Source organism: Chelonoidis abingdonii, chromosome 10, assembly GCF_003597395.2.
Source record: "Chelonoidis abingdonii isolate Lonesome George chromosome 10, CheloAbing_2.0, whole genome shotgun sequence".
NCBI classification, from domain to species: Eukaryota; Metazoa; Chordata; order Testudines; family Testudinidae; genus Chelonoidis; species Chelonoidis abingdonii.
The window spans coordinates 76571396-76591725 of NC_133778.1; the positions used below are offsets into that span (position 1 = coordinate 76571396).

General features: G+C 42.4%; 1 protein-coding gene across 1 annotated transcript in view; it reads right to left on the reverse strand.

The window, feature by feature from the left end:
- The window catches only part of ERCC3 (ERCC excision repair 3, TFIIH core complex helicase subunit), a 48544-nt gene that overhangs the window by 17552 nt on the left and 10662 nt on the right, over positions 1-20330 (reverse strand). The window contains exons 4-11 of the mRNA XM_032786551.2: positions 18685-18820; positions 18333-18491; positions 16325-16529; positions 13574-13888; positions 10701-10885; positions 8271-8473; positions 4571-4667; positions 4257-4374 (exon numbers count right to left, since the gene is read on the reverse strand). Coding sequence (XP_032642442.1) covers positions 4257-4374; positions 4571-4667; positions 8271-8473; positions 10701-10885; positions 13574-13888; positions 16325-16529; positions 18333-18491; positions 18685-18820 — 1418 coding nt within the window. The remainder of the gene's footprint in view (positions 1-4256; positions 4375-4570; positions 4668-8270; positions 8474-10700; positions 10886-13573; positions 13889-16324; positions 16530-18332; positions 18492-18684; positions 18821-20330) is intronic.

Below are 20330 nucleotides of genomic sequence, written 5' to 3' on the forward strand. Positions count from 1 at the left end.
GCGGGGAGCTTGGTGGTCCACACGCAATAGCCCCGTGGGCCGCATGTTTGAGACCCCTGCACTAAGGGTTGCACTTTCTAATTTCAAACAGAAACAGTGCTCCAGGTAACTGCTGTTTAAATACAAGGCACTTTAGGTACATTTTTCAAAAGCATCTAAGCATTGAGGAACACAAGTTCTGTATTCAAAAGCAACCTAGGCACTTAGTCAGTGGGACTCAGATATGTGCATTTAGAGTCATGCTACAATAATTTATATGTGGTACATTTTTACTAGGATTATCGGTCAGGAGAGCATTGAGGAATGAAAAACTAAAGGAGGGTGAATTAGAGGGAACTTTACCTGTAGATAAAATTGTGTATTACTTGGAGTCCACTTGGAAATCAGATACTGAATCTAATAGGGATTACCCAAATGAAAAGTAGCACGAACACATGCAGTATATTTCGTCTAATCTATAAAAATATATGCACTCATCCTATGCTTTGGGTGCCTAGACCATGAACTGCAGGGCACCCGATATAAAAGGAATATCCATCAATATGCAACTTGCCCATTTCTTCTCAGTAGCTGGAGGGGAGGGGAGCTTTATAGCATGCCAAAAAGGTTAAGAAACCACACTCTGAAGTTCAGTGTTCAGGAGTGAGATCCCAAGTCACTGACCTTCACAGAGAATGCCCTGACACCACCAACAGTTCAACCACCAACAGTGACTTAACTGTGGTGGCCGGGCAAGGGAAGAAAGGGATCTCAAGTAAGGCCGTTTCAAATTATTTAGGCCCTTACAAAGGTACAGCCAGTTCCTTGAATTCTGCTGGAAGCTTACTGCATGCCCTGCAGATCCAAGGACACTAATCTGACATGTTCCCCATGTGCAATTCCATTCACCAGAAAGGACAGCATTTTGCAGCAGCTTCAGCCTCTGACTAATCCCAAGATGTAGACCCACACCGAGTGCATTACAGCAATCTAGCTTCCAGGTGATAAAGGCATGGATAATTGTGGCCAGATCTGCACTGAAGATAAGGTCATACTACTTACATGGTAAGGATGGGAAAAGAAGCACTGTACACACCACAGTCACTATCCGGCCAACCAAAAGCAGTTCTGGATGCGACAACCATGCTGTTACAAATGGTTGCACTTTCTCAATGAGGGCAGCCAGCAAGTTCTACTAAAATTCTTCTGGCTGCCTCCCCCAGCCAGCTAACATTCTCTCTCTCTCTCTCTCTTTCTTTTCAGGATTACGTTACAGTTGACCCCATCGAGGCACAGTGGTACCTTGCAGGAAAGAACCCTGGAAGTAAAGGAAAAGTTGCCTCCAGCTATCTTTCAGGTTCTCTCAGAACAATACCAGAGCCATCCAAGAGCAGCTCAGCCACTTCTGCGAAAGTCCACAAGTGAAAGTCTTATGCTCCAAACCATCAAAGGTAGTTTACAGATTTAAGAGAATAAGCATAATGTCTTCATCCACTGATAGGAAATAATCAGCTAAAGCAATCAGTGTAGTTTTGGCACTGGACTTGTAAGCCAACTGACCTGAGGCCAAGGAAATCTGATCAATCAAGAAACTGAGCACTGCCCCACTACCACCTTCTCAATGACCTTCCCCAGATGGGCGACAGATACCCAGTCACAGTTAGCCAGAATGTCAGTATCAAGAATTGGTTTCTTGAACTCTGGCCTCAATAGCTTAAGACCACTGGCATCTTTCCCACCACATAGGGAAACATCAACAAACACAAGTGACAATGGACACAGTACTCTCCAGCTGGCCTTCACTTGAAAATTGTAGCACAAAAGCACTCCAGCACCTCTGTAACCTGAATGGCACCAGCTGTAATCCAAGCAAAAGATGACAGCATTTTCCCCTGCTGGATGTGGTCCTGTTTCTGCGTCAGCAGACAACTCATTCTGAATCAGAGCAAGTTTGTCTGCAAAACATGAAATTTTTCACATCAAGCTCAACCTGGGTGGTTACAGACTTTACTAAGCTGTTGGTCACTTCAAACAGTTCTGTTGTGATAGAGGGAGACGAGACCTGTCTTTACCTCCTGCAAAGCCACAACATACAGTCTTAAAGTATGCACATCATATCTGGCCAGATTCACATGAGACTTCCACCATCAATGCTCTAGTTGTCTCTCCTCTTATTTAATTTGCTATGGATCATCAGAACCACAGTGAGCTGTGAGGACAGAGTTGGTGGAGTGGCTATTTAGGGACCACAGAACCAACAACAGTGCATTGTGACCATCTAGGCCAAGCCGTAGTTAGATTCCTCTTCCTTAATTGTGGCTGCCATCATTCCAGAATGGCAGCCAAAACTTAACAAGGTTTTTAATTTACATCTATTTGAAAAGGAAAGCCTCTTAGGACTGAAATAAATGTTCATTCTCATTTTCAACAGATTAGGTTTGAGGTGCAGAGTGATAATAAGTGTTAAGCACTGAGCTGCTCTGAGATCCGCCAATCAGAAATTTCTCAACTCAAAATCCACAGCTCAGAAAATGGCAAATTCAAGTACTAAGATTATGCAACTACAAAGAATACTTGAAAATATGCTCTCATTGTCTTGCAAACATATTTAGCTGGTTTTTAAATGTGAAATTTATGCAGGTGGAAGGTACCAGTCAGTCGTCCATCTCGTGGTTGAAGAAGGGAGGATATCTGAAGCACTAAGGTCTGGTCTACACTGGGGAGGGCGGGTGTCAAAGTAAGATACACAACTTCAGTTACAGGAATACCGTAGCTGAAGTTGACCTATCTTATTCTAACTTACCTCCCGTCCTCACGGTGCGGGATTGACAGCCGCAGCTCCCCCATTGACTCTGCTACCGCCACTCGCTCTGGTGGAGTTCCAGAGTCAACAGGGAGCACATTCGGGGATTGATATATTGCGTCTCGACAAGACGCGATATAATCGATCCCCGATAAATCGATTGCTACCTGCCGATACGGCGGGTAATCTGGACGTACCCTTAGATCTGGTTCATGAGTTCAGAGGGGGGCTCGAAAGTTATGTTCTCATGAATGTGCCAGGGTATGGGAGCAGTGGCTGAGCCTGCAGGTCTTCGTGTCATAGTGACCTTCAGCTTCACTGGGAGCTAATCAGTACCCAGTAGATTCAAGCCACCAAAGCATTCTTCCATCAAGTATCAAATAGTGAGAAGCCCAAGATGTGTCAGGAAAAAGAGTCAATCCTAAAATTCTCTAAATACGAAGGAAGAGAACCAATTGAGACTCCTGCATCCCACCCCACTCCATGCCACCCAGAACCATAAAGCTTGAAAAAAGCCCTTATCCAATAGGGAGGAAGAATGAATAGAGTGTCCTACTCAGGAGATGGTGGGGAGGGAGAACAGTATGCTACAGATCATGCCACTTGAAAGCCTGGAAGGGAGGCACAGAAGTACATCAAGGGGAAAAAACAGCATGTGTTTGTTAACCATTTTCTGAAGTTTTCGTGGTTCCATGCCCATCCATACCTGTCCTCTACAGAACAGAAAAAGAGCCAAGCAGCACTAGTGCAAGCTTTCTCACACCACTTTGCCAGTGTCTGACTGCTGCTCTAGAGGGACTATCTAGACAAGTGACGAGATAATTCAGTCTCCACAAGCAGACAAATACTTGACCTCTGCAGATACTTTCATAATATCATCAATTTGTGCTCATTTTGACAGTGGTGTTGGTAATGTTGACACTTGCTCGTTAGGAACTGCAATGAGACCCAATCTCCAGAATACTGACTAAATGTGCTTCAAGAAAGCACTTTGCTGCTGCTTAGAATATGCATGTGGGGCTTCCTGAAGAAAATGAACCGTAAGTTCTTAAAGGAAAGGAAAGGCAAAACAAAGGAAGAAGAAGAGAGACCCAAGCAGGAACAAGGGGTGATCAAGTGTTCCAACAGGCAGACAGGAAAGGATAAGAGAAGACCGAAAAAAAAGAAATGGAGAAAGATAAATACATGGCTAAGAACAGGTAAAGAAAAAAATCAGGATAAGAAGTAGAGAACATGAAAGAAGCAGAAAAGAGATGGTTCCTTACTGCAGCACAGTTTAATAGCTACTCTCCAATTTTCATCTTACATGTAACCTTGGGTCAACAGTGGTCACTGCCGACTATGGCAATCTGCCTGCTTCGTTATATGGATGCTTTGTGTTACACCAACATTTGAGTGTTCAACCTAAATTATTAAGAATTCCTAATCTCATACCAGGCCCCAAGACACAGAGCCCAAGAACGACCTCATTTACCTTTTTTGGCTCTCAGCACTCGTCCCAATCTTTGAGCCTCCTGTCTTCGAGACCCACCATGGGACGAAATCTGAATCAGAACATTGGCTTCTGGTAGATCAAACGATGTGTCACCCACCTACAATACAAAAGCAGCCTCTGAGCAATAAAGTTGGTTTTCCCACATTAAGAAATGAAGACAATGAAAAATACAACTTTGGTGATGCAATAAGAAGTAGGTCAAACATAAGTTGGCACATGTAACATGTTGCATTTTTAAATTGAATTTGCACCCTTCAATATGATGCAGTATGACAGTGAATGCCTTCACTTACCTTGGAAATAAAGATAGTGTTGATTTTTGGATTGTGCTTGAAGTTCTGTAGAATCTGCATTCTCTCTCCTTGTGCAGTAGGACCATATATGTAAGGTCTAAGATAGAATGAACATTGAAAGGAATCGGTTCTCAAGACTTCTCAGAACTATTTATCCTTAGGTTAGGATACCACAGAAGGGAGTGCAATATAACCATTTAAAATTTCAGATCAGTCTAGAAATAGGAGCGTTTTGGGTTTTGTTTAAAAACAAAAAAGTTGTGCTGCTCATCTTTAATCCTTTGGCTCTTTACTGTAACCGTGCCCAAATGTATACTGAATCACCACCTGGGGCAAACCCAAGCTGCCAGAGGCAGATATCTTTCCACTTTCTGCAGAAATAAATCCTGACAGTGGTAAATGCTTTTCATTTGCTGTGCTCTGACTGAACTGTGGAGCAGTGGACTGAAAACATTTGCTAATCCCAGATGAAAGGCTGAATGCAGCTGTTAAAATAAAAAGGAGGGTGGTTGTTTTTTTTTGCTCAAATCCAATGAGCCAGCATATGGACAGCTGTGCCCTTCTCACTTCTTCCCACTTGAGTCCTTAAGAATCCAAGTTTCCCTTTTAATTAAATTCTCAGTGTCTCAAGCTGGCTGTTAGGTATTTTATCTGGAAATGATGTCTATGTTTTGAAGTCACCACCTTTCTCCTCCTCTCCAGTAACCCAGTTACAGTTTGTGACCAGAATACAATGTCCACTGGGTTCTATGGAAAAGAGCAGCACAACCCAGGATTTACAACGGTGGAGGAAGCTATGAGACTCTTTAGCATACCTTGCAAGCCGACACTCAAAGATTAAGATATATGTGGTCAATTCTTACTTCCGTCTGCAATCTCAAGATGACAGCAGTAAAATTCAGACTGTACAGGTTATCTCCTTACAGAGTCCGAAGGGAAAGTGATAATACAGGAAGATTTTGTGAGACTGTTGTACATACCCTGACTTTGTACCTGCAGAGCTGGATTTCCCCTGGATCTCCTTCGTTCCACACAGTCTCCCAACTACTGTACATTAGCAGCAGTTCTCCATAACACTGCATATAACCTGACCCCTTGATCGACTCCCTTCCACTTTAAAGTTTGCTGTGAATCTGCAGTATTTGCTGCAAACTCCAGGGCCTGACTATAAATGCAAGAGAAACCTGCAATAATGTGTAGCTGCTGCTTTTCCATCTCTTCCCCATTCTTTGAAGAAGCTTGTTAACAAGCACCTTCAAAAACCAAGAGAAGCAAGTTTCATAATTCATGTTAAGAAGTTTTTTCCTTATTTTTTTTTAAATAGGCCCAAAAGTTTAGCTTAAGTTTACATGCTGCACACATCACCATGGTATCTGAGCACAAGAACCCAACTCATAGCATGTCAAGGCCTTCTACATGCCCTGGGTATTGGCTGTTTTCGTAAGAGATGGCATTAATGTCATTCTAGTTTTTGTGCTGCCAAATCTCCTCTAATCCAATTCTTCCACTTGGTACATTTTAGTAACAGTCTTTTCCTAGCCAAAGCTGAAGTGGCTCATAGGAATGAGACACAAATTGTTTTAAACAATACTGTTGTTGTACAGCTAGTGAGACCCTGTAATGCTTCTGTAGTTATCAGTCTGCCAGTACTTCTATTTTTAGTCTTCATTTATAATTTCATTTTAGGATGTGAAGGTGATATTTGTCCCAAACAAAATTAACACACAAAACACCCACTGTTGATTGAACTAAAATTAAAAAACTTGGGAGAACTTCACATGTCCATCAGGTACTGCTTCCCAAGGCTGTATACAGAGAGCTTGTCAAGCATTCGCCTCTACTGTTGTACCTAAACCAAAAAAATGGGATGACCTAAAACTATTGGGTGTTTAATCTCCCCTTGACTCCCATCAGTTGGGTGAATCGTGATGAACAAGTTATAACACTTCCCTACCCAGAACAAACAAAAAACATCTAAAAATAACTTGAAAACCAATCCTTCCTCCAACCAATGGGACGATAATGAGCCTCAAGGATCAATACCTGTGTCGTCATAATCTGTCAGACCCAGGAAGGCTGGACGTGTCTTCAATAAAGCACATTATTTAGATGTATTGATGGCTTTCATACAAGCTATACTAGCTCTTGCTCTGGATGATGCACAGAATGATGGTCAAGATGCCAGGATCAGCTCAAAAGACTCCCAATCTCAGCATGTAACATGAGCTTTAAGAAACTCCGCCTTTTCTGCCCCATGCCAATCCCCCATGACTGCCAAGCATTGCAATCCTGCCTTCCCTGTGGTACTGACAGTTGTGTAACCTTGGGCTCCACTCCAGAGCCAAAGAGAATGATTTGGAAGACGTAGTTTAAAAAAGCAATTCCTCCCCACCATCTTCCCGCAACTTAATAACTCTGCCAAAAAACTTCAGTAGTTTTACTTAAGGTGTTTGAGAAGCATTGTTACTAGTCACTAAGGTACAAGATTGCCTTCTCCCGTCCATCTCTCTTTTACTCCTTACTCAAAGACTCATTATATTTATTATCTTACACGGAACACTGAACACAGTTCTTAACATTCCAGAAGCATCATTCCAGCTAATCTCTGTCCAGACAGGTTTAAGAATGATGACGAAAGAGACCGTGAGTTCTGAATTTGGAAGTCACCCAGCACTGTTCACCCAGCTTATTGTTTGAAGTCACAGTGAGCTGGTGCAGAATAGCTATTGCACTGCCATTCAAAACTCATCACAAATTTGGGAAAGAGAGATAAGGGAGTTTGGTTTTTTGTAAGAAATACTGTTGGAAACTCCTGGACAGCTGAAGAAGTTTACAGGGCTAAATGCTCCTCGCCATTTCTGCCAAGAGAGGGGAATAAAAAAATCCATGATTTCGGCACATGATTGAAAGGGTACGGCTGGCTTCTCCACATGCTCCGTGGAGGAAACCCTTCCATAAGTATCTCCTTTACTATTTCCTCATTAATCCTGCAAGCCCTGTGATGCTAATCCCTTGGCAAGTAAATTTTAATTTTTACCTCTGCTTTTGCAATTGAACCCCGCCTCAAAGAGCAATTCCAAGGCAGCGGAGGAGCCCAGAGGAGCTCCTACAGAAGCTGTGCTGCTGTCTATTAACTGTGTATTACAGTAGTGTGTGGAAGCACAATGTACTAGGCACTGTATAGACATGTTGTAAGAGCCATTGCCCCAAAGAGCTTAAAATCTTAGTTTTAAGACAAGAGTGCCACAGGCCTGGAAGGGGGCAGAAAGCAGGGAAGGCCACGGCTTTCTGTGGGCCTTGAAGGATCCAGGGGCCCCTGGTACAAAATTTCCTTCTCATTTCACATGGGGGCAGGGATACTAGCCTGTTACATGCACAGACAGTTGAACATCCAAATAGCCTCTTATTTAGTCACTTGCCTACAGTGCTTTTATCCTCAGCTCCTTTTATTGTGACTATAAGCTCTCTACATAAGTACTGCTTTAAAATTCCTCTGTAGCCATCTTATCTTATAATGTTACACTTGGAAAAATATATTGCAACACACATTGAAATTTACTTGAAGTGCTCTTCAATGATTCCTATCTTTATTAAGTTTAATGTTTACTATAAAAATGCCTGAAGTGACTGAAATTTGTGAAACATATTCATCTTCCAGTAAGGAGGAGGAGAGGTGCCCTCCTCATTCACAAATACTTACTTCCCCAGTCTGATTGCATACTCCTTCAATGCAAACACATTGTCAGCAAATACAATGATCTTGTCATTCCTTCGCTCATGAAATTTGATCAGGAACTGGCATGCTCTGAATTTATTTGGGTTCATAGTGTAGAGCAATATCCGCTTCTTTGTTTTGATAGCCACATATTCTCTGTAAAACTCTGGAGACATTGGGCACCAAACCTAGAATTTTTGAAAAAACAAATTATACACAGTAATAATGAGTCATTATTATTTTATGAGATACCATTTGTAGTAGAAAACAGATATTCGTAGATTTTAAGGCCAGAAGGTACCATTATAATCATCTAGTCTGATTTCCAGCATAACCCGGCCCAGAGAATTTTACCCAATAATTCCTGCAACAACTAGAGGATATATTTTAGACATCCAATCTTGGTATAAAGATAGTCTTCTTCTGGACTTCACAGCACTAGTTGAAATCATCTCTTATAATCACTGTCAGCTGAAAGAGACATTTAGTCTCCATTAGCATATAAGCGTAGCAACTCACCAATCATGTTTTTAACATGTCCATGCCAAGTTCCATTTAATTTTACATTACTATTTTCCAGAGATTTTTTTCAAAAGAATCCATAGCTTCACTGGTGCACATGTAGTTCTGCAGCTCCTGAAGTGCTCGTGTGCACTAATAAATGCTAGCTCAAATTAGTAGGGTTCTAGAGGCTTTCCCCATTTATGGTCTTTCCTTACAATACATTTTTTTAGCATTACATGATTTTATATTTAGTGAGAGACCTTTATTTACTGTCATATTATTGCATATAATTAAATGAATTTGAGGAACTTGCCACAAATGCACTGTTATTATCTGTAAAAGCAGCAGAGAATCCTGTTGCACCTTATAGACTAACAGACGTTTTGGAGCGTGAGCTTTCGTGGGTGAATACCCACTTCGTCAGACGCAGGTAGTGGAAATTTCCAGGGGCAGGTATATATATGCTAGCAAGCAAGCTAGAGATAACGAGGTTAGTTCAATCAGGGAGGATGAGGCCCTGTTCTAGCAGTAGAGGTGTTAAACCAAGGGAGGAGAAACTGGTTCTGTAATTGGCAAGCCATTCACAGTCTTTGTTTAGTCCAGAGCTGATGGTGTTAAATTTGCAGATGAACTTAGAGGTCATTATTATTTTCTTTTACTCAAATCCCATCTTCAGTGCACAGATTAAACAAGTGGACCATACAATGGGTTTAGAGGAAGTTTCCTTTCCCGTCAGGTTAGAGCCTAACAATGGAACTACTCTGGATTAGGCTTCTTCATAGCTCCTGCACATCCCCTACTTGAAAGGAGTAAGAAATTTTATATCAATGAGTATTTTCAGCTAGGACCAGCAGATGTGTGAGTTTGCTAGGGGAGAAGGGGGAAGACAAAAATAAAGGCTATTTCTTGGCAACAGAATAATTTAAATCACAGGATTTACGCATTACTGACACAGAGTACACAGGATCTTTCCCACTAAGTGACTTATGCACTTGTTCAAGAGTAAAACTAGTAAAAATGCACTTCCATCCCCACTGATCTTTTAATTTTAATGCATTCCAAGGTATAAACCTGGCATAGCATCTGAGGACAAGTTTACAGCAAATCAGAAACCTCTGGAAATAGAGCTAGTGGAAATATTAAAAATATTAGATAGGAGCAGCATTTACCTTTAACATGCTGCAGCTACTACCAATATAATTTTACATTCTGTAACTCACATACTGAAGCAGTGAATGAGCAAGCGATATATGCAGTAAATATGATCTGCTGTATCAATGGGTAGCACTGCCCTCTACTGCCACTCAGAAGATCCGGATTCAGGAGCAACCGGCTTGCTTTCTCAGGCCAGAACAGATAAGGCAAGCTATGAAATGACACACTACATGAATGTGAATAAAGTTCATACCGATCACAGACGTTAGTTACTTCCCAGAAACCACCATTACTTTGTTGGTTGATTGTTGAAATAATGTAGATTCTAAATTAAATGTCAAAAAAAAATCTAACGCTCTCTTGAAGAACATGAACTCTAACAAAACTACAAGCACCAAAGAAAAGTTCACAACAGGGAACATTCTTTGTGAGTTGTATGCCATATTTAATGCACAGGAGGTCAGCCTAGATGATTGTGATGGTCCCTTCTGATCTTAAAGTCTATGACAGGGGTGAGCAAACTTTTTGATCCGAGGGCCACATCTGGGTATGGAAATTGTATGGTGGGCCATGAATGTTCATGAAATTGGGGCTGGGGTGCAGGAGGGGCTGAGGCCTCTGGCTGGGAGTGTGGGCTCTGGGGTGGGGCCAGAAATAAGGAGTTCAGGGTGCAGGAGTGGCACCAGGCTGGAGCAGTGGGGTGGGGTGAGAGAATATAGACTCTAGCACTTGTGGTGGTAAAAAGCAGAGCATCACCTCAGCACACTGGACTTTAGCAATGTAGCCATTGTTCTGTAGCTCCATCCAGTTGGCTTCATAGAGTTTTGGTCCAATCAGGAAATTCAAGTCGACAATTTTGTCATCTTCTCTGACGAGAGTAGCAGTCAGTCCCAGTTTGCAGTGAGCTTGCACAATGGTGAGCACACGTCTGAACATTTTGGCTAAGAAACACAAGGTGAGATTTCCTTTTGACTTCATAAATGGGTTAAAAAGACACGCATTGCAAGTGCGTAGATTTTGTTGTATTAGCTACATGCCAGAGATGAGCACAGTATAAATGGTTAAGCAAAAACAGGATTCTAATCTAATATTACTCTTACATTAAAACCAAGTACTAGATTGGTTGCAGCTTTTGACTTACACTTAAGCACTTTTACTGCACTGTGCATCTTCAAAGCATTGTACAAACCTTAAGTAGTCCTCAGACCACAGTATTATCCATGTCAACTGTCCGAAGTGGCTCACCAACCCACTACCAAATGTGAACTGCTCAAGCAATATAACAGCCTTAATAAGGAGTCACAGAGAATCCCCTTGGGCACCCAGACAAGCCTGCCTTTGTGACAGAAGGACCGGTACACCAAAAAAAATCACAACAATGTACAGGTTACTTCCAGTCCCAAAAGGATCAGTCACTTATCACCAGTCAAATGTACCTTAGATCTCTCACCAAAGACAATGGTAATAGCCAATCCTATATTAAGCTAACTAAAGGTTTATTAACTAGGAAAAAGAAATTAGAGTTATTTGTAATATTAAAGCAGGTAAACATATATATAAATGTGTTACAGTTGTAGGTTCCAAAAAGTAATAGCAGCTGCTGTAACATGCAGGCTTTAACCCTAACTAAGCATCTTGGGGATCCCCTTGCTTATGCTTTGAAATACTGCCATGGTCAAATTCCAAGCAGCAGAGTGATATAGATCCTCCTGGTCAGGGATTTTTATTCCTTTCCCCCAGAGTTCAAATGGCGATGGGATGCAGATTTGTGCATATCCCTCTTCATGGGTGTGGGAGGAGCAATCAGCATAGTCTTTTGTTCATTTGATGTTCCACAGTAGTTTGTCTGGTGCCTAACACCTCGCGGTAAAACTAGTATTTTACACTTGGTCAGGTTTCTCTCCTGACTGCGGGGGTCTCCAGTTTCAGAAGAAATGCTTTTATAGTTACAAAGCAAATGCTCCAATATTACCTTATAACATGGATATAAGAAGTGATATTGATGCAGGCAGCAACTCACAAGCATTTCATAAAGTCCAAAAACTAAACACATCTCTATAAATCTAATACCTGTTTTAACAATACTAACACACAGGTGAGCCAGACTCGTTTCCAGCTTTGCACTCCAGTGATCAGTGCGGCCTAGGGATCTTGCCATGAGCTGGCACCTGGACTGCCAGCATCACAATCCCTGTTTACCCGATGGAAAAAAAGAGATATACAGGTGTTAAGTGACTTGACCTAGGTCACACAGCATTTCAGAGCCAGGATTAGAATACAGGGGTTCTATCATTCCTAGGTTCAGTCCATGGCATCATCTCTCTCAAGCATTTCTAGCACTACCATCATCATCTTTCTAGTAGTATAAAGTAGGCCATCTGCCTTATTTTTTCTGACCAAGTCTAAGAAGCGATGATGGTAAGAAAACTGAGGCAACAGCATAGAACTTCGTTAAAGTGGCTGCCAATGAGCAATGGCTATTTCCGTATTTTACCATTTCTCCCACTTCTGTTAATACTCAAAAATAACATGCAAACCATTTCAGTAAAGGTATAGCAGTCAGAGGCTAAGTCTACACTGGGGGCCAGGGGAGTTGACCTAAGATATACAACGAATAGCGTAGCTGAAGTCGGCGTATCTTAGGTCGATTTACCTGGCCGTGAGGATGGCAGCGAGTTGGTCGCTGTCGCTCCCCCGTCGACTCTGGTTCCACCTCTCACGCGCGGTGGAGTTCAGGAGGCGACCACAGAGCAATCGGGGATCTACTTTATCGCGTCTGCACTAGACATGATAAATCGATCCCCAATAGATCGATCACTACCTGCTGATCCGGCAGGTAGTGAAGACATACCCAGAGACTTGGACTATATATGTGGGCCATTTTTAACCAGCATTATTTTCTGTAAATTGAAATGCTCCATTCTTTCCTTCCAACACCATATATCCCTATCTGGAAGTCAATATAACTATCAACTATCAACGATTATTTCAGAAACAAATAAGCATGGGTACATTTCCTCCCAGTAAAATACATACATAGACAAAGGGATCCCGAACTTATTCACAGGGACCACACTTCAAGAGATTGTATCAGGACACCTTCCTTCTCACTTAAGAGAAGGCAGACCAACTCCCCTCCCAATTGTGGTGATGTAACAGCCACGTGGCAACTTTAGCAACTGTTACATGAAAAGTAAATGGGTATTAAGTGTACTTCAGGAATCTTTTAGTGAAGTTTAAGCAGCTTCAGAAGAAAGCCTGCATCATGTGACCATCTATTCTCTGGACGACAGCTCTAGAGATGACACTTCTTAGTACTTATTTTTCTTAGTTACAGTAGTAACATTACTATAATGCTTTCCGATTGGTATTAAGAATGGTAACAAGTGGACCCTAATGATTTGAGAGGTCTCTGGAAAGTAGTCTTCATATAAATACTGCAGTATGAAAAAACTTGTACAAGACTCTATGATCGTCTACATGTATTAAGCCTCAAATACTAAGCTATGAATTTATTCTAGAACTTCAGAACAACATTATGAGAAAGCCAGAAAGAAACTGCATGGCAACAGTAACGCAGCGCATGGTCTGGGAGGAAGGGACTATTTAAGAATTTGTACATTCCTTACCAGGTATGGTGTGCACCTCATCAAGTATCATAAGGCCCCACTCTTGACTTTTAAGCCATTCCATTACTCTCTCTGCTTCCCAAGACCTCTTAGTTGTGTGTCCCAACATAGAGTAGGTGCTAATGGCAACAGAGCAGCCGATAGGCTTGTCCTTGGCATCTGACGTGAATCGACAGATTTGGCTGTCATCTATGGTGGACCACATTTTGAACTGGGCTTTCCACTGCTCCACAGAGACAGAAGAGTTGCCAAGTACCAGGCAACGCTTACGGACTGTACATGCAGCTGTAACTCCAACTAAAGACTTGCCAGCACCTGCAGGAGGGGAGAAAATATAAGAGCAATTGTCATCAGTAATCAACCCGACAGACAGATCCCATCATTCCTTGGATAAAAAGGGGGAGGGGAGGAAAACCACTGTGGAATGGTTGGCCAGGAATCGTCCTAGAGGAGGGGAAATTTCTCAGTAGCCACAGCTTTAAGACTATAACAGAAGCAGCAGCCTTTACATATTAGCATATGAAACCACACATCTGTGTTTGCTGCTTGTCATATGCTTATGAAAAATCTCAGCAAAATCATTGCAATTAATGTTCTCTTTGCAGCAAAATGAACTTCCCTAGTTACACCAACCTAACCCCTGGGGAGACAGCGCTATGCTGATGAGACAGCTTGTCCTGTGAACAGAGCTACTGCCTCTCATGGAGATGGATTAACTATACCAACAGGAGAAGCTCTCCCATTGGTGTAGAGCCATCTTCACTAAAGCATACAGCCACACAGTAAAGGCTGTATGCGTAGACAAGCCTTTAGATTAGACCAGATGGCTTCAGCGAGCTGCTAGTTACTGACAGGGTCTTTGTTGCTTTTACAGGCTGAGCCCACTGCACACTCCAGGGGCTCCTTGCATTCCTCTATTCCCCACCCCATAAGCACCCTTTCTGCCATCCTCATAAGAGCATAAGAACGGCCAGACTGGATCAGACCAAAGGTTCATCTAGCCCAGTGTCCTGTCTTCCAACAGTGGCCAGTGGCAGGTGCCCCAGAGGGAATGAATAGAACAGGTAATCATCAAGTTATCCATCTTGTGTCACCATTCCCATCCCCTTCTAATGCAGAGACTCCCTGGCAGCTTCCCACTGATGCCCTCCGCCATGCCAGGGCTGTGTGTACTCTCAGACTCTCATGGATCACTAATGGGTTAAAAGATAGGAAAACAAGGAATAAATGGTCAGTTTTCTGACTGGAGAGAGATAAATAGTGGTGTCCCCCTGGGGTACTGGGCCCAGTCCTATTTAACATTCATCAATGATCTTGAAAAAGTGAGGTGGCAAAATTTGCAGAGGATACAAAATCACTCAAGATAGTTAAGTCCAAGGCAAAAGGTTACAAAAGTATCTCACTAAACTGGGTGACTGGGCAACAAAATGGCAGATAAAATTCAATGCTGATAAATGCAAAGTAATGCACATTGGAAAACATATGCCCAACTACAAATACAAAATGATGGGGTCTAACTTAGCTGTTACTACTCAAGAAAGATCATAGAGTCATTGTAGATAGTTCTCTGAAAACGTCTGCTGAACGTGCAGCAGGGGTAGCCAAAAACAGCTAACAGAATGTTAGGAACCATTAGGAAAGGGGTCAATAAGAAGACCGAAAATATCATAGTGCCACTATATAAATCCATGATAAGCATACACCTTGAATAATGTGTGCAGTTCTGGTCACCCCACCTCAAAAAAAAAAATATTAGAAATGGAAAAAGTACAGAGAAGGGCAATGGAAATGATTAAGCAGATGAAACAGCTTCCACAGAAGGAGAGATGAAAAAGACTGGGACTTTTCAGCTTGGAAAAGAGACAGCTAAGAGGGGATCTAATCGAGATCTATAAAATCTTGACTGGTGTGGAAAAAATGAAGAAGGAAAAAATAACACTTTCACATAAACACAAGAACCAGGGGGCATGTGATTAAATTAATAGGCAGCAGGCTTAAAACAAATAAAACGAAATAGTTCTTCAAACTACACAGTCAGCCTGTGGAATTCATTGCCAACGGAAATTGTGAAGGTCAAAACTATAGCAGTGTTCAAAAATCAATGAGCTAAGTTGATGGAGGACAGGTCTGTCAATGGCTATTAGCCAAGATGGTCAGGGATACAACTCCATGCTCTAGGTGTTCCTAGTCTCTGACTGCCAGAATCTGTGAGTGGACACAGGGAATGAATCAATCACTTAATGATTGTTCTCTGTTCTCTTCCTTCTCCTGGAAGGACCTGGCATTGGCCACTGTCAGAAGACAGGATACTGAGTTAGAAGGACCACTGGTCTGACCCAGCATAGCTTCTTGTACATTTCCTGCTTTGCCACCCTTATTTCTTTTCTTTCTATTTGGAAGGTAAATCGTTCAGGGTGTCAACATTTTAAAACTCTACTGGGACAATCAGCAGAACTGAGTTGGGGGAGGTATTGTTAGGCTGGAAGGTATTAATGGTTGCCAGCAGCTGGCTCTTTGATCTATAGACATTTGTAGATCTAGCTGCTAACCAGATGCCAGGGGCTCTGTGTCCGTCCGTCCCCTCCTCCATTTTTTCCACAAAAATCAACAGGGTTATGCTCAGAACATTCCTTGAAAACTCTCTGGAACTGATCAGCTGTGGCAGTCAAAAATTGTGTTACAAAAACAGAGAAATGCCATCTAGTTGCGTGTAAGGCCTTGCGTCAGTTCAGGCAAAATCCAACTACTTACCACATGGCAGGACAATAACACCAGATCTAGCACGCCCATTCCCAAACATCTTCCTTAGACTTTTCTCCTGGTAAGGTCTGAGAACAGCTGTGGGCTTCAGGTCTATATTAATGTCAGGATTCACTGAATCATTTCTGAAGTCATACTCTGCCAGCAAGGGGTACTCCAAGTGGATGCAACGCTTCTGAAGCTCTTCAATCATTTCCTGGAAAGGAAACAAAGCTTCTAACAGCACATTCTAAATTTCTGAAACCTGCTGTGGATTTTTTTAAAATAGCCTGTTTATATATACGAGCTGTATCAAGGCAAGTTAATTATTCTTTTATACCCTTTGCTTGCTCTGTAACAGCAGGAGTTAAAACCTATTCCCAGAATTTTGCTGATGATCAAAGCAGAAAACAGAACAATTTAAGTATTATTGTATATTAGACACAAAGGGAGGAAATTACTGACAAATGGAAAAAAGCGAGATATTCAAATCACTGAAAGAGTGTTATTCTGTAGGGAAAGCGCTTGATAATGTCCTTTATAGGATTATTGACAAGTCCCTTCTTCAGAAAACACAAAAGATTCAAAATACAGCATATCTGATCACTGTTTTTAACTGAAGAGCCACAAAAGCTACACATCTGGCAACTGAGAAATCTTCGCTCCCCAGTAACAGTTACTCTACCACAACAGCATGTTGCTTTTAATTGCTATCTGAGACATTGAAAAAATGACCCGAATAGCCTGCCGATTTTCTTTAGGTTTCCAATAAGGCAACAAAAGATTTGCCAAGTCTGCGATAAAACTATAGAAACTTCACAAAAAAGCCTCGCACGTAAATCTGATCTAATACAGTCTATTCATATACAGGACCTGCTACCTGTTAAGCACCGATATGCTCCATTCTGTACATGACAGAAATATAAAAAGCATCTTTGTCCAAAGATTTTATAATCCAAGAGATTTACACGAAACACTGCAAGAAACCCAACAAAATCTGCTTCAAACCCCTGCATGATCTCACACCTCACTATTTACACGCTCCTGGGATGGGGAAGGCCCTTGACAAACAGAAATGAGCCTAACAGAAGCAATAACATTAAAGGTTCCACACCCGCAAACAAGAACAGTGAATCTCTTTACACAGGCCAGGTTTGCATAAGGAGTAAGAATGGCATTGTTGCTAAGGCACTAGAGTGGAACTCATGAACTCTGTACCTGAGCAAGTCTCTTAAGCTCCAGGGACCTCAGCTCCCCATCTGCACGAAGGGAATAAACAACGATCTCTACATCACATACGACTGGTTCTTTTGAGGACCGAGGTTGGGATTTTCAAATGTGCCCAAGGGAGTTAAGCACGCAACTCCCTTTTAACTTCCATAGGCTCCTCTGAAAATCACAGCCAAATTCACTAGTATTTGTGACGTGCTCAGAAATTACAACAATGAGCACCAAAGGAAAGTCCACAAGATCTTACCAAGCTCCTCAAACATATGGGGTATGCATGCAAGCCACATCAACCTACACTATTCAGCAACAGCCAATAAGGTAAATTTAAGGACAGTCGCACAGTTGCCAGAAGCTGCTGGGGCTGGAAGGAGATGTGAAGTCACACAAAGCATCCAGGTGGATTTAGGATCTGCCTTCACATTATATTAATATTTTTAAGTAATTACCTCACTAAGGTTTGGTCAACATAATAGTCTACGAGGCACCTAGCACAGAGGTAGCACATTCAATCCTAAAGAAAGGGAGCCCCTCATATACCCTACCAACTGCTCTGTAGCCTGTCAACATCGCTCATGCAGCAGCCAGGGAAGGGGCAGTGTCTAGTCCCTCCCACCAGGCTGGAGAGGAAGAATCTGATGTGGGACTTTCAGAAGTGAGGGAAGAAATCTTTGTGGCTCAGAGAGCCCCCCTGATAGAAAAGCCTTAGAATATGATATTTAGCAACCCCATATCCAATTGCCTGCTGTGGGACTCACTAGGACCATGGATACCAAGGGGTTAACATATTTACCTGCTTGACTTCAAAAGATACAGTCTGTGTTTCTTCCTCCTCCTCCTCATCTTTGTCCATCTGCTCGTAAAACTCAAATAGGTCAGCTGGGACATCCGATTTATTCTGAGCATCTGTCCCTTGTGATGTTGAAGGACCTCCGTCACTGGATTTTGAAATCTGAAATAGGAATTTAACAGAAGCCATTAGAGATTCTCACTGAGCAATGGTTCACTAATGAAGCACAGAGCACTTGCAACATTTACAACAGAAGGAAGCATGCAATGATCACCACTGCAGATAATCAACAGCATGTACAGCCTCACAAAGGGGAATCCAGCATTTTAGATGGTGACCCTCGATCCCAACGTACTGCTGATTTACTCGTGAATGTCTCCGTGATGAGCTCTGTTTCTTCTCCCTCAGCGTTTCTCAGCCGACACTCTCTGATGACCTGGTCCTGAAGAAGCTGCTGGATGACTTCAGGATGGGTGCTTTCGACAAAATACCTAGATGGAAAGAACAAACAAGAACTATACAAGCAGCTCCCAACAAGTTTAAAGCACGTTATGCCAATTAGAGAATGTGTCTGAGCACCCACCAGAACACTGGCACTGACGGTTCAATCTACCTGACAGTGATTCCAGATGGAGTCACTCAGACTCTAGCATCTCTGCCATCGCTTGTGTGTGTGTGAAGGTTAAAACAATTGTTGCTACTGCAGAGAACTTTTCACAGATACCCTCACAGCAAATATTTAGCTGCTAAGGATTCCCTTACTTGAATAATCCATTTAAAAAATTAGATAAGACTTAGAAAGACTTCAAAAGCACCATTTAGATAACCTTGAAAATCTCCCCAATTCACAGCCCATCTCTAAAAGGAGACAATTCTTTTGAAGCCTAATTGGGGTGCGGCCAGGAAAGGAGTCTGAGTACACGAGGTGAGCTGCCTGTGCCCTTAAAGCAGAAGTTATGAAAACCTTACGCTACGAGCCCTAGAAGTGTTTCTTCCCCTTGAAGCTTGCCAATAAAGATACTCGTTAGAGAGTCTTGTTAAAATTTGAGCCTACAGAAGCTGAAAAAAGTTTGAACTGGAGAAGGAGAAGGTGGTTCAGGGAGGCCTCCTAAAACTGCTATAAAGAGTTTGCTGGTATCGAACATAAGAATGGTCACACCGGGTCAGACCAAAGGTCCATTTAACCATGTATCCGGTCTTCCGACAGTGGCCAATGCCAGGTGCCCCAGAAGGAATGAACAGAACAGACAATCATCGAGTGATCCATCCCTGTCGCCCATTCCCAGCTTCTGGCAAACAAGCTAGGGACACCATCCCTACCCATCCTGGCTAATAGCCATTGATGGACCTACCCTGCATGAATTTATCTAGTTCTTTTTTGAATCCTGTTATAGTCTTGGCCTACACAATATCCTCTGGCAAAGAATTCCACAGGTTGGCGGATCTCTGTTCTACCCAAAGGGGCAGGTTAAAAGGGAGGCAACAGGGACAGGGCACTGGGAGTCAGGAGCCCTGGGTTCTATTCCTGGCTCAGCCACTAACATGCTGTGGCATCTCAGGCATGTCACTTCCCCTCTGACCCTTGGTTTCCTCATATGTAGGATAGAGGATAGATTTTAAGAACCATTTAGATCATCTAGCCCAGTGGTGGGCAACCTGCAGCCTGGCTCATCAGTGTAAATCGGGCCGCCAGACAGTTTGTTTACATTTGCACAGCCGCCTGCAGCTCCCAGCGGCCACGGTTCATGGCCAATGGGAGCTGCAGGAAGCGGTAGCCAGCACGTCCCTGTGGCCCACGCTGCTTCCCACAGTAAAACAATCTACTGCAGTAAAATAAACATTGTCAGCTCAGCAGTCTGAGACGATAGATTAACCAATCAATTAATGTAAATCAGCGCTTTTGGTTTGAAGATTCTTTCTAAAAAAAAAAAAAAAAAAGCATACCCATGCTAACACAATGACCACCACTAGAGTGAACATAGAACAGTCAAACTTAAAGCA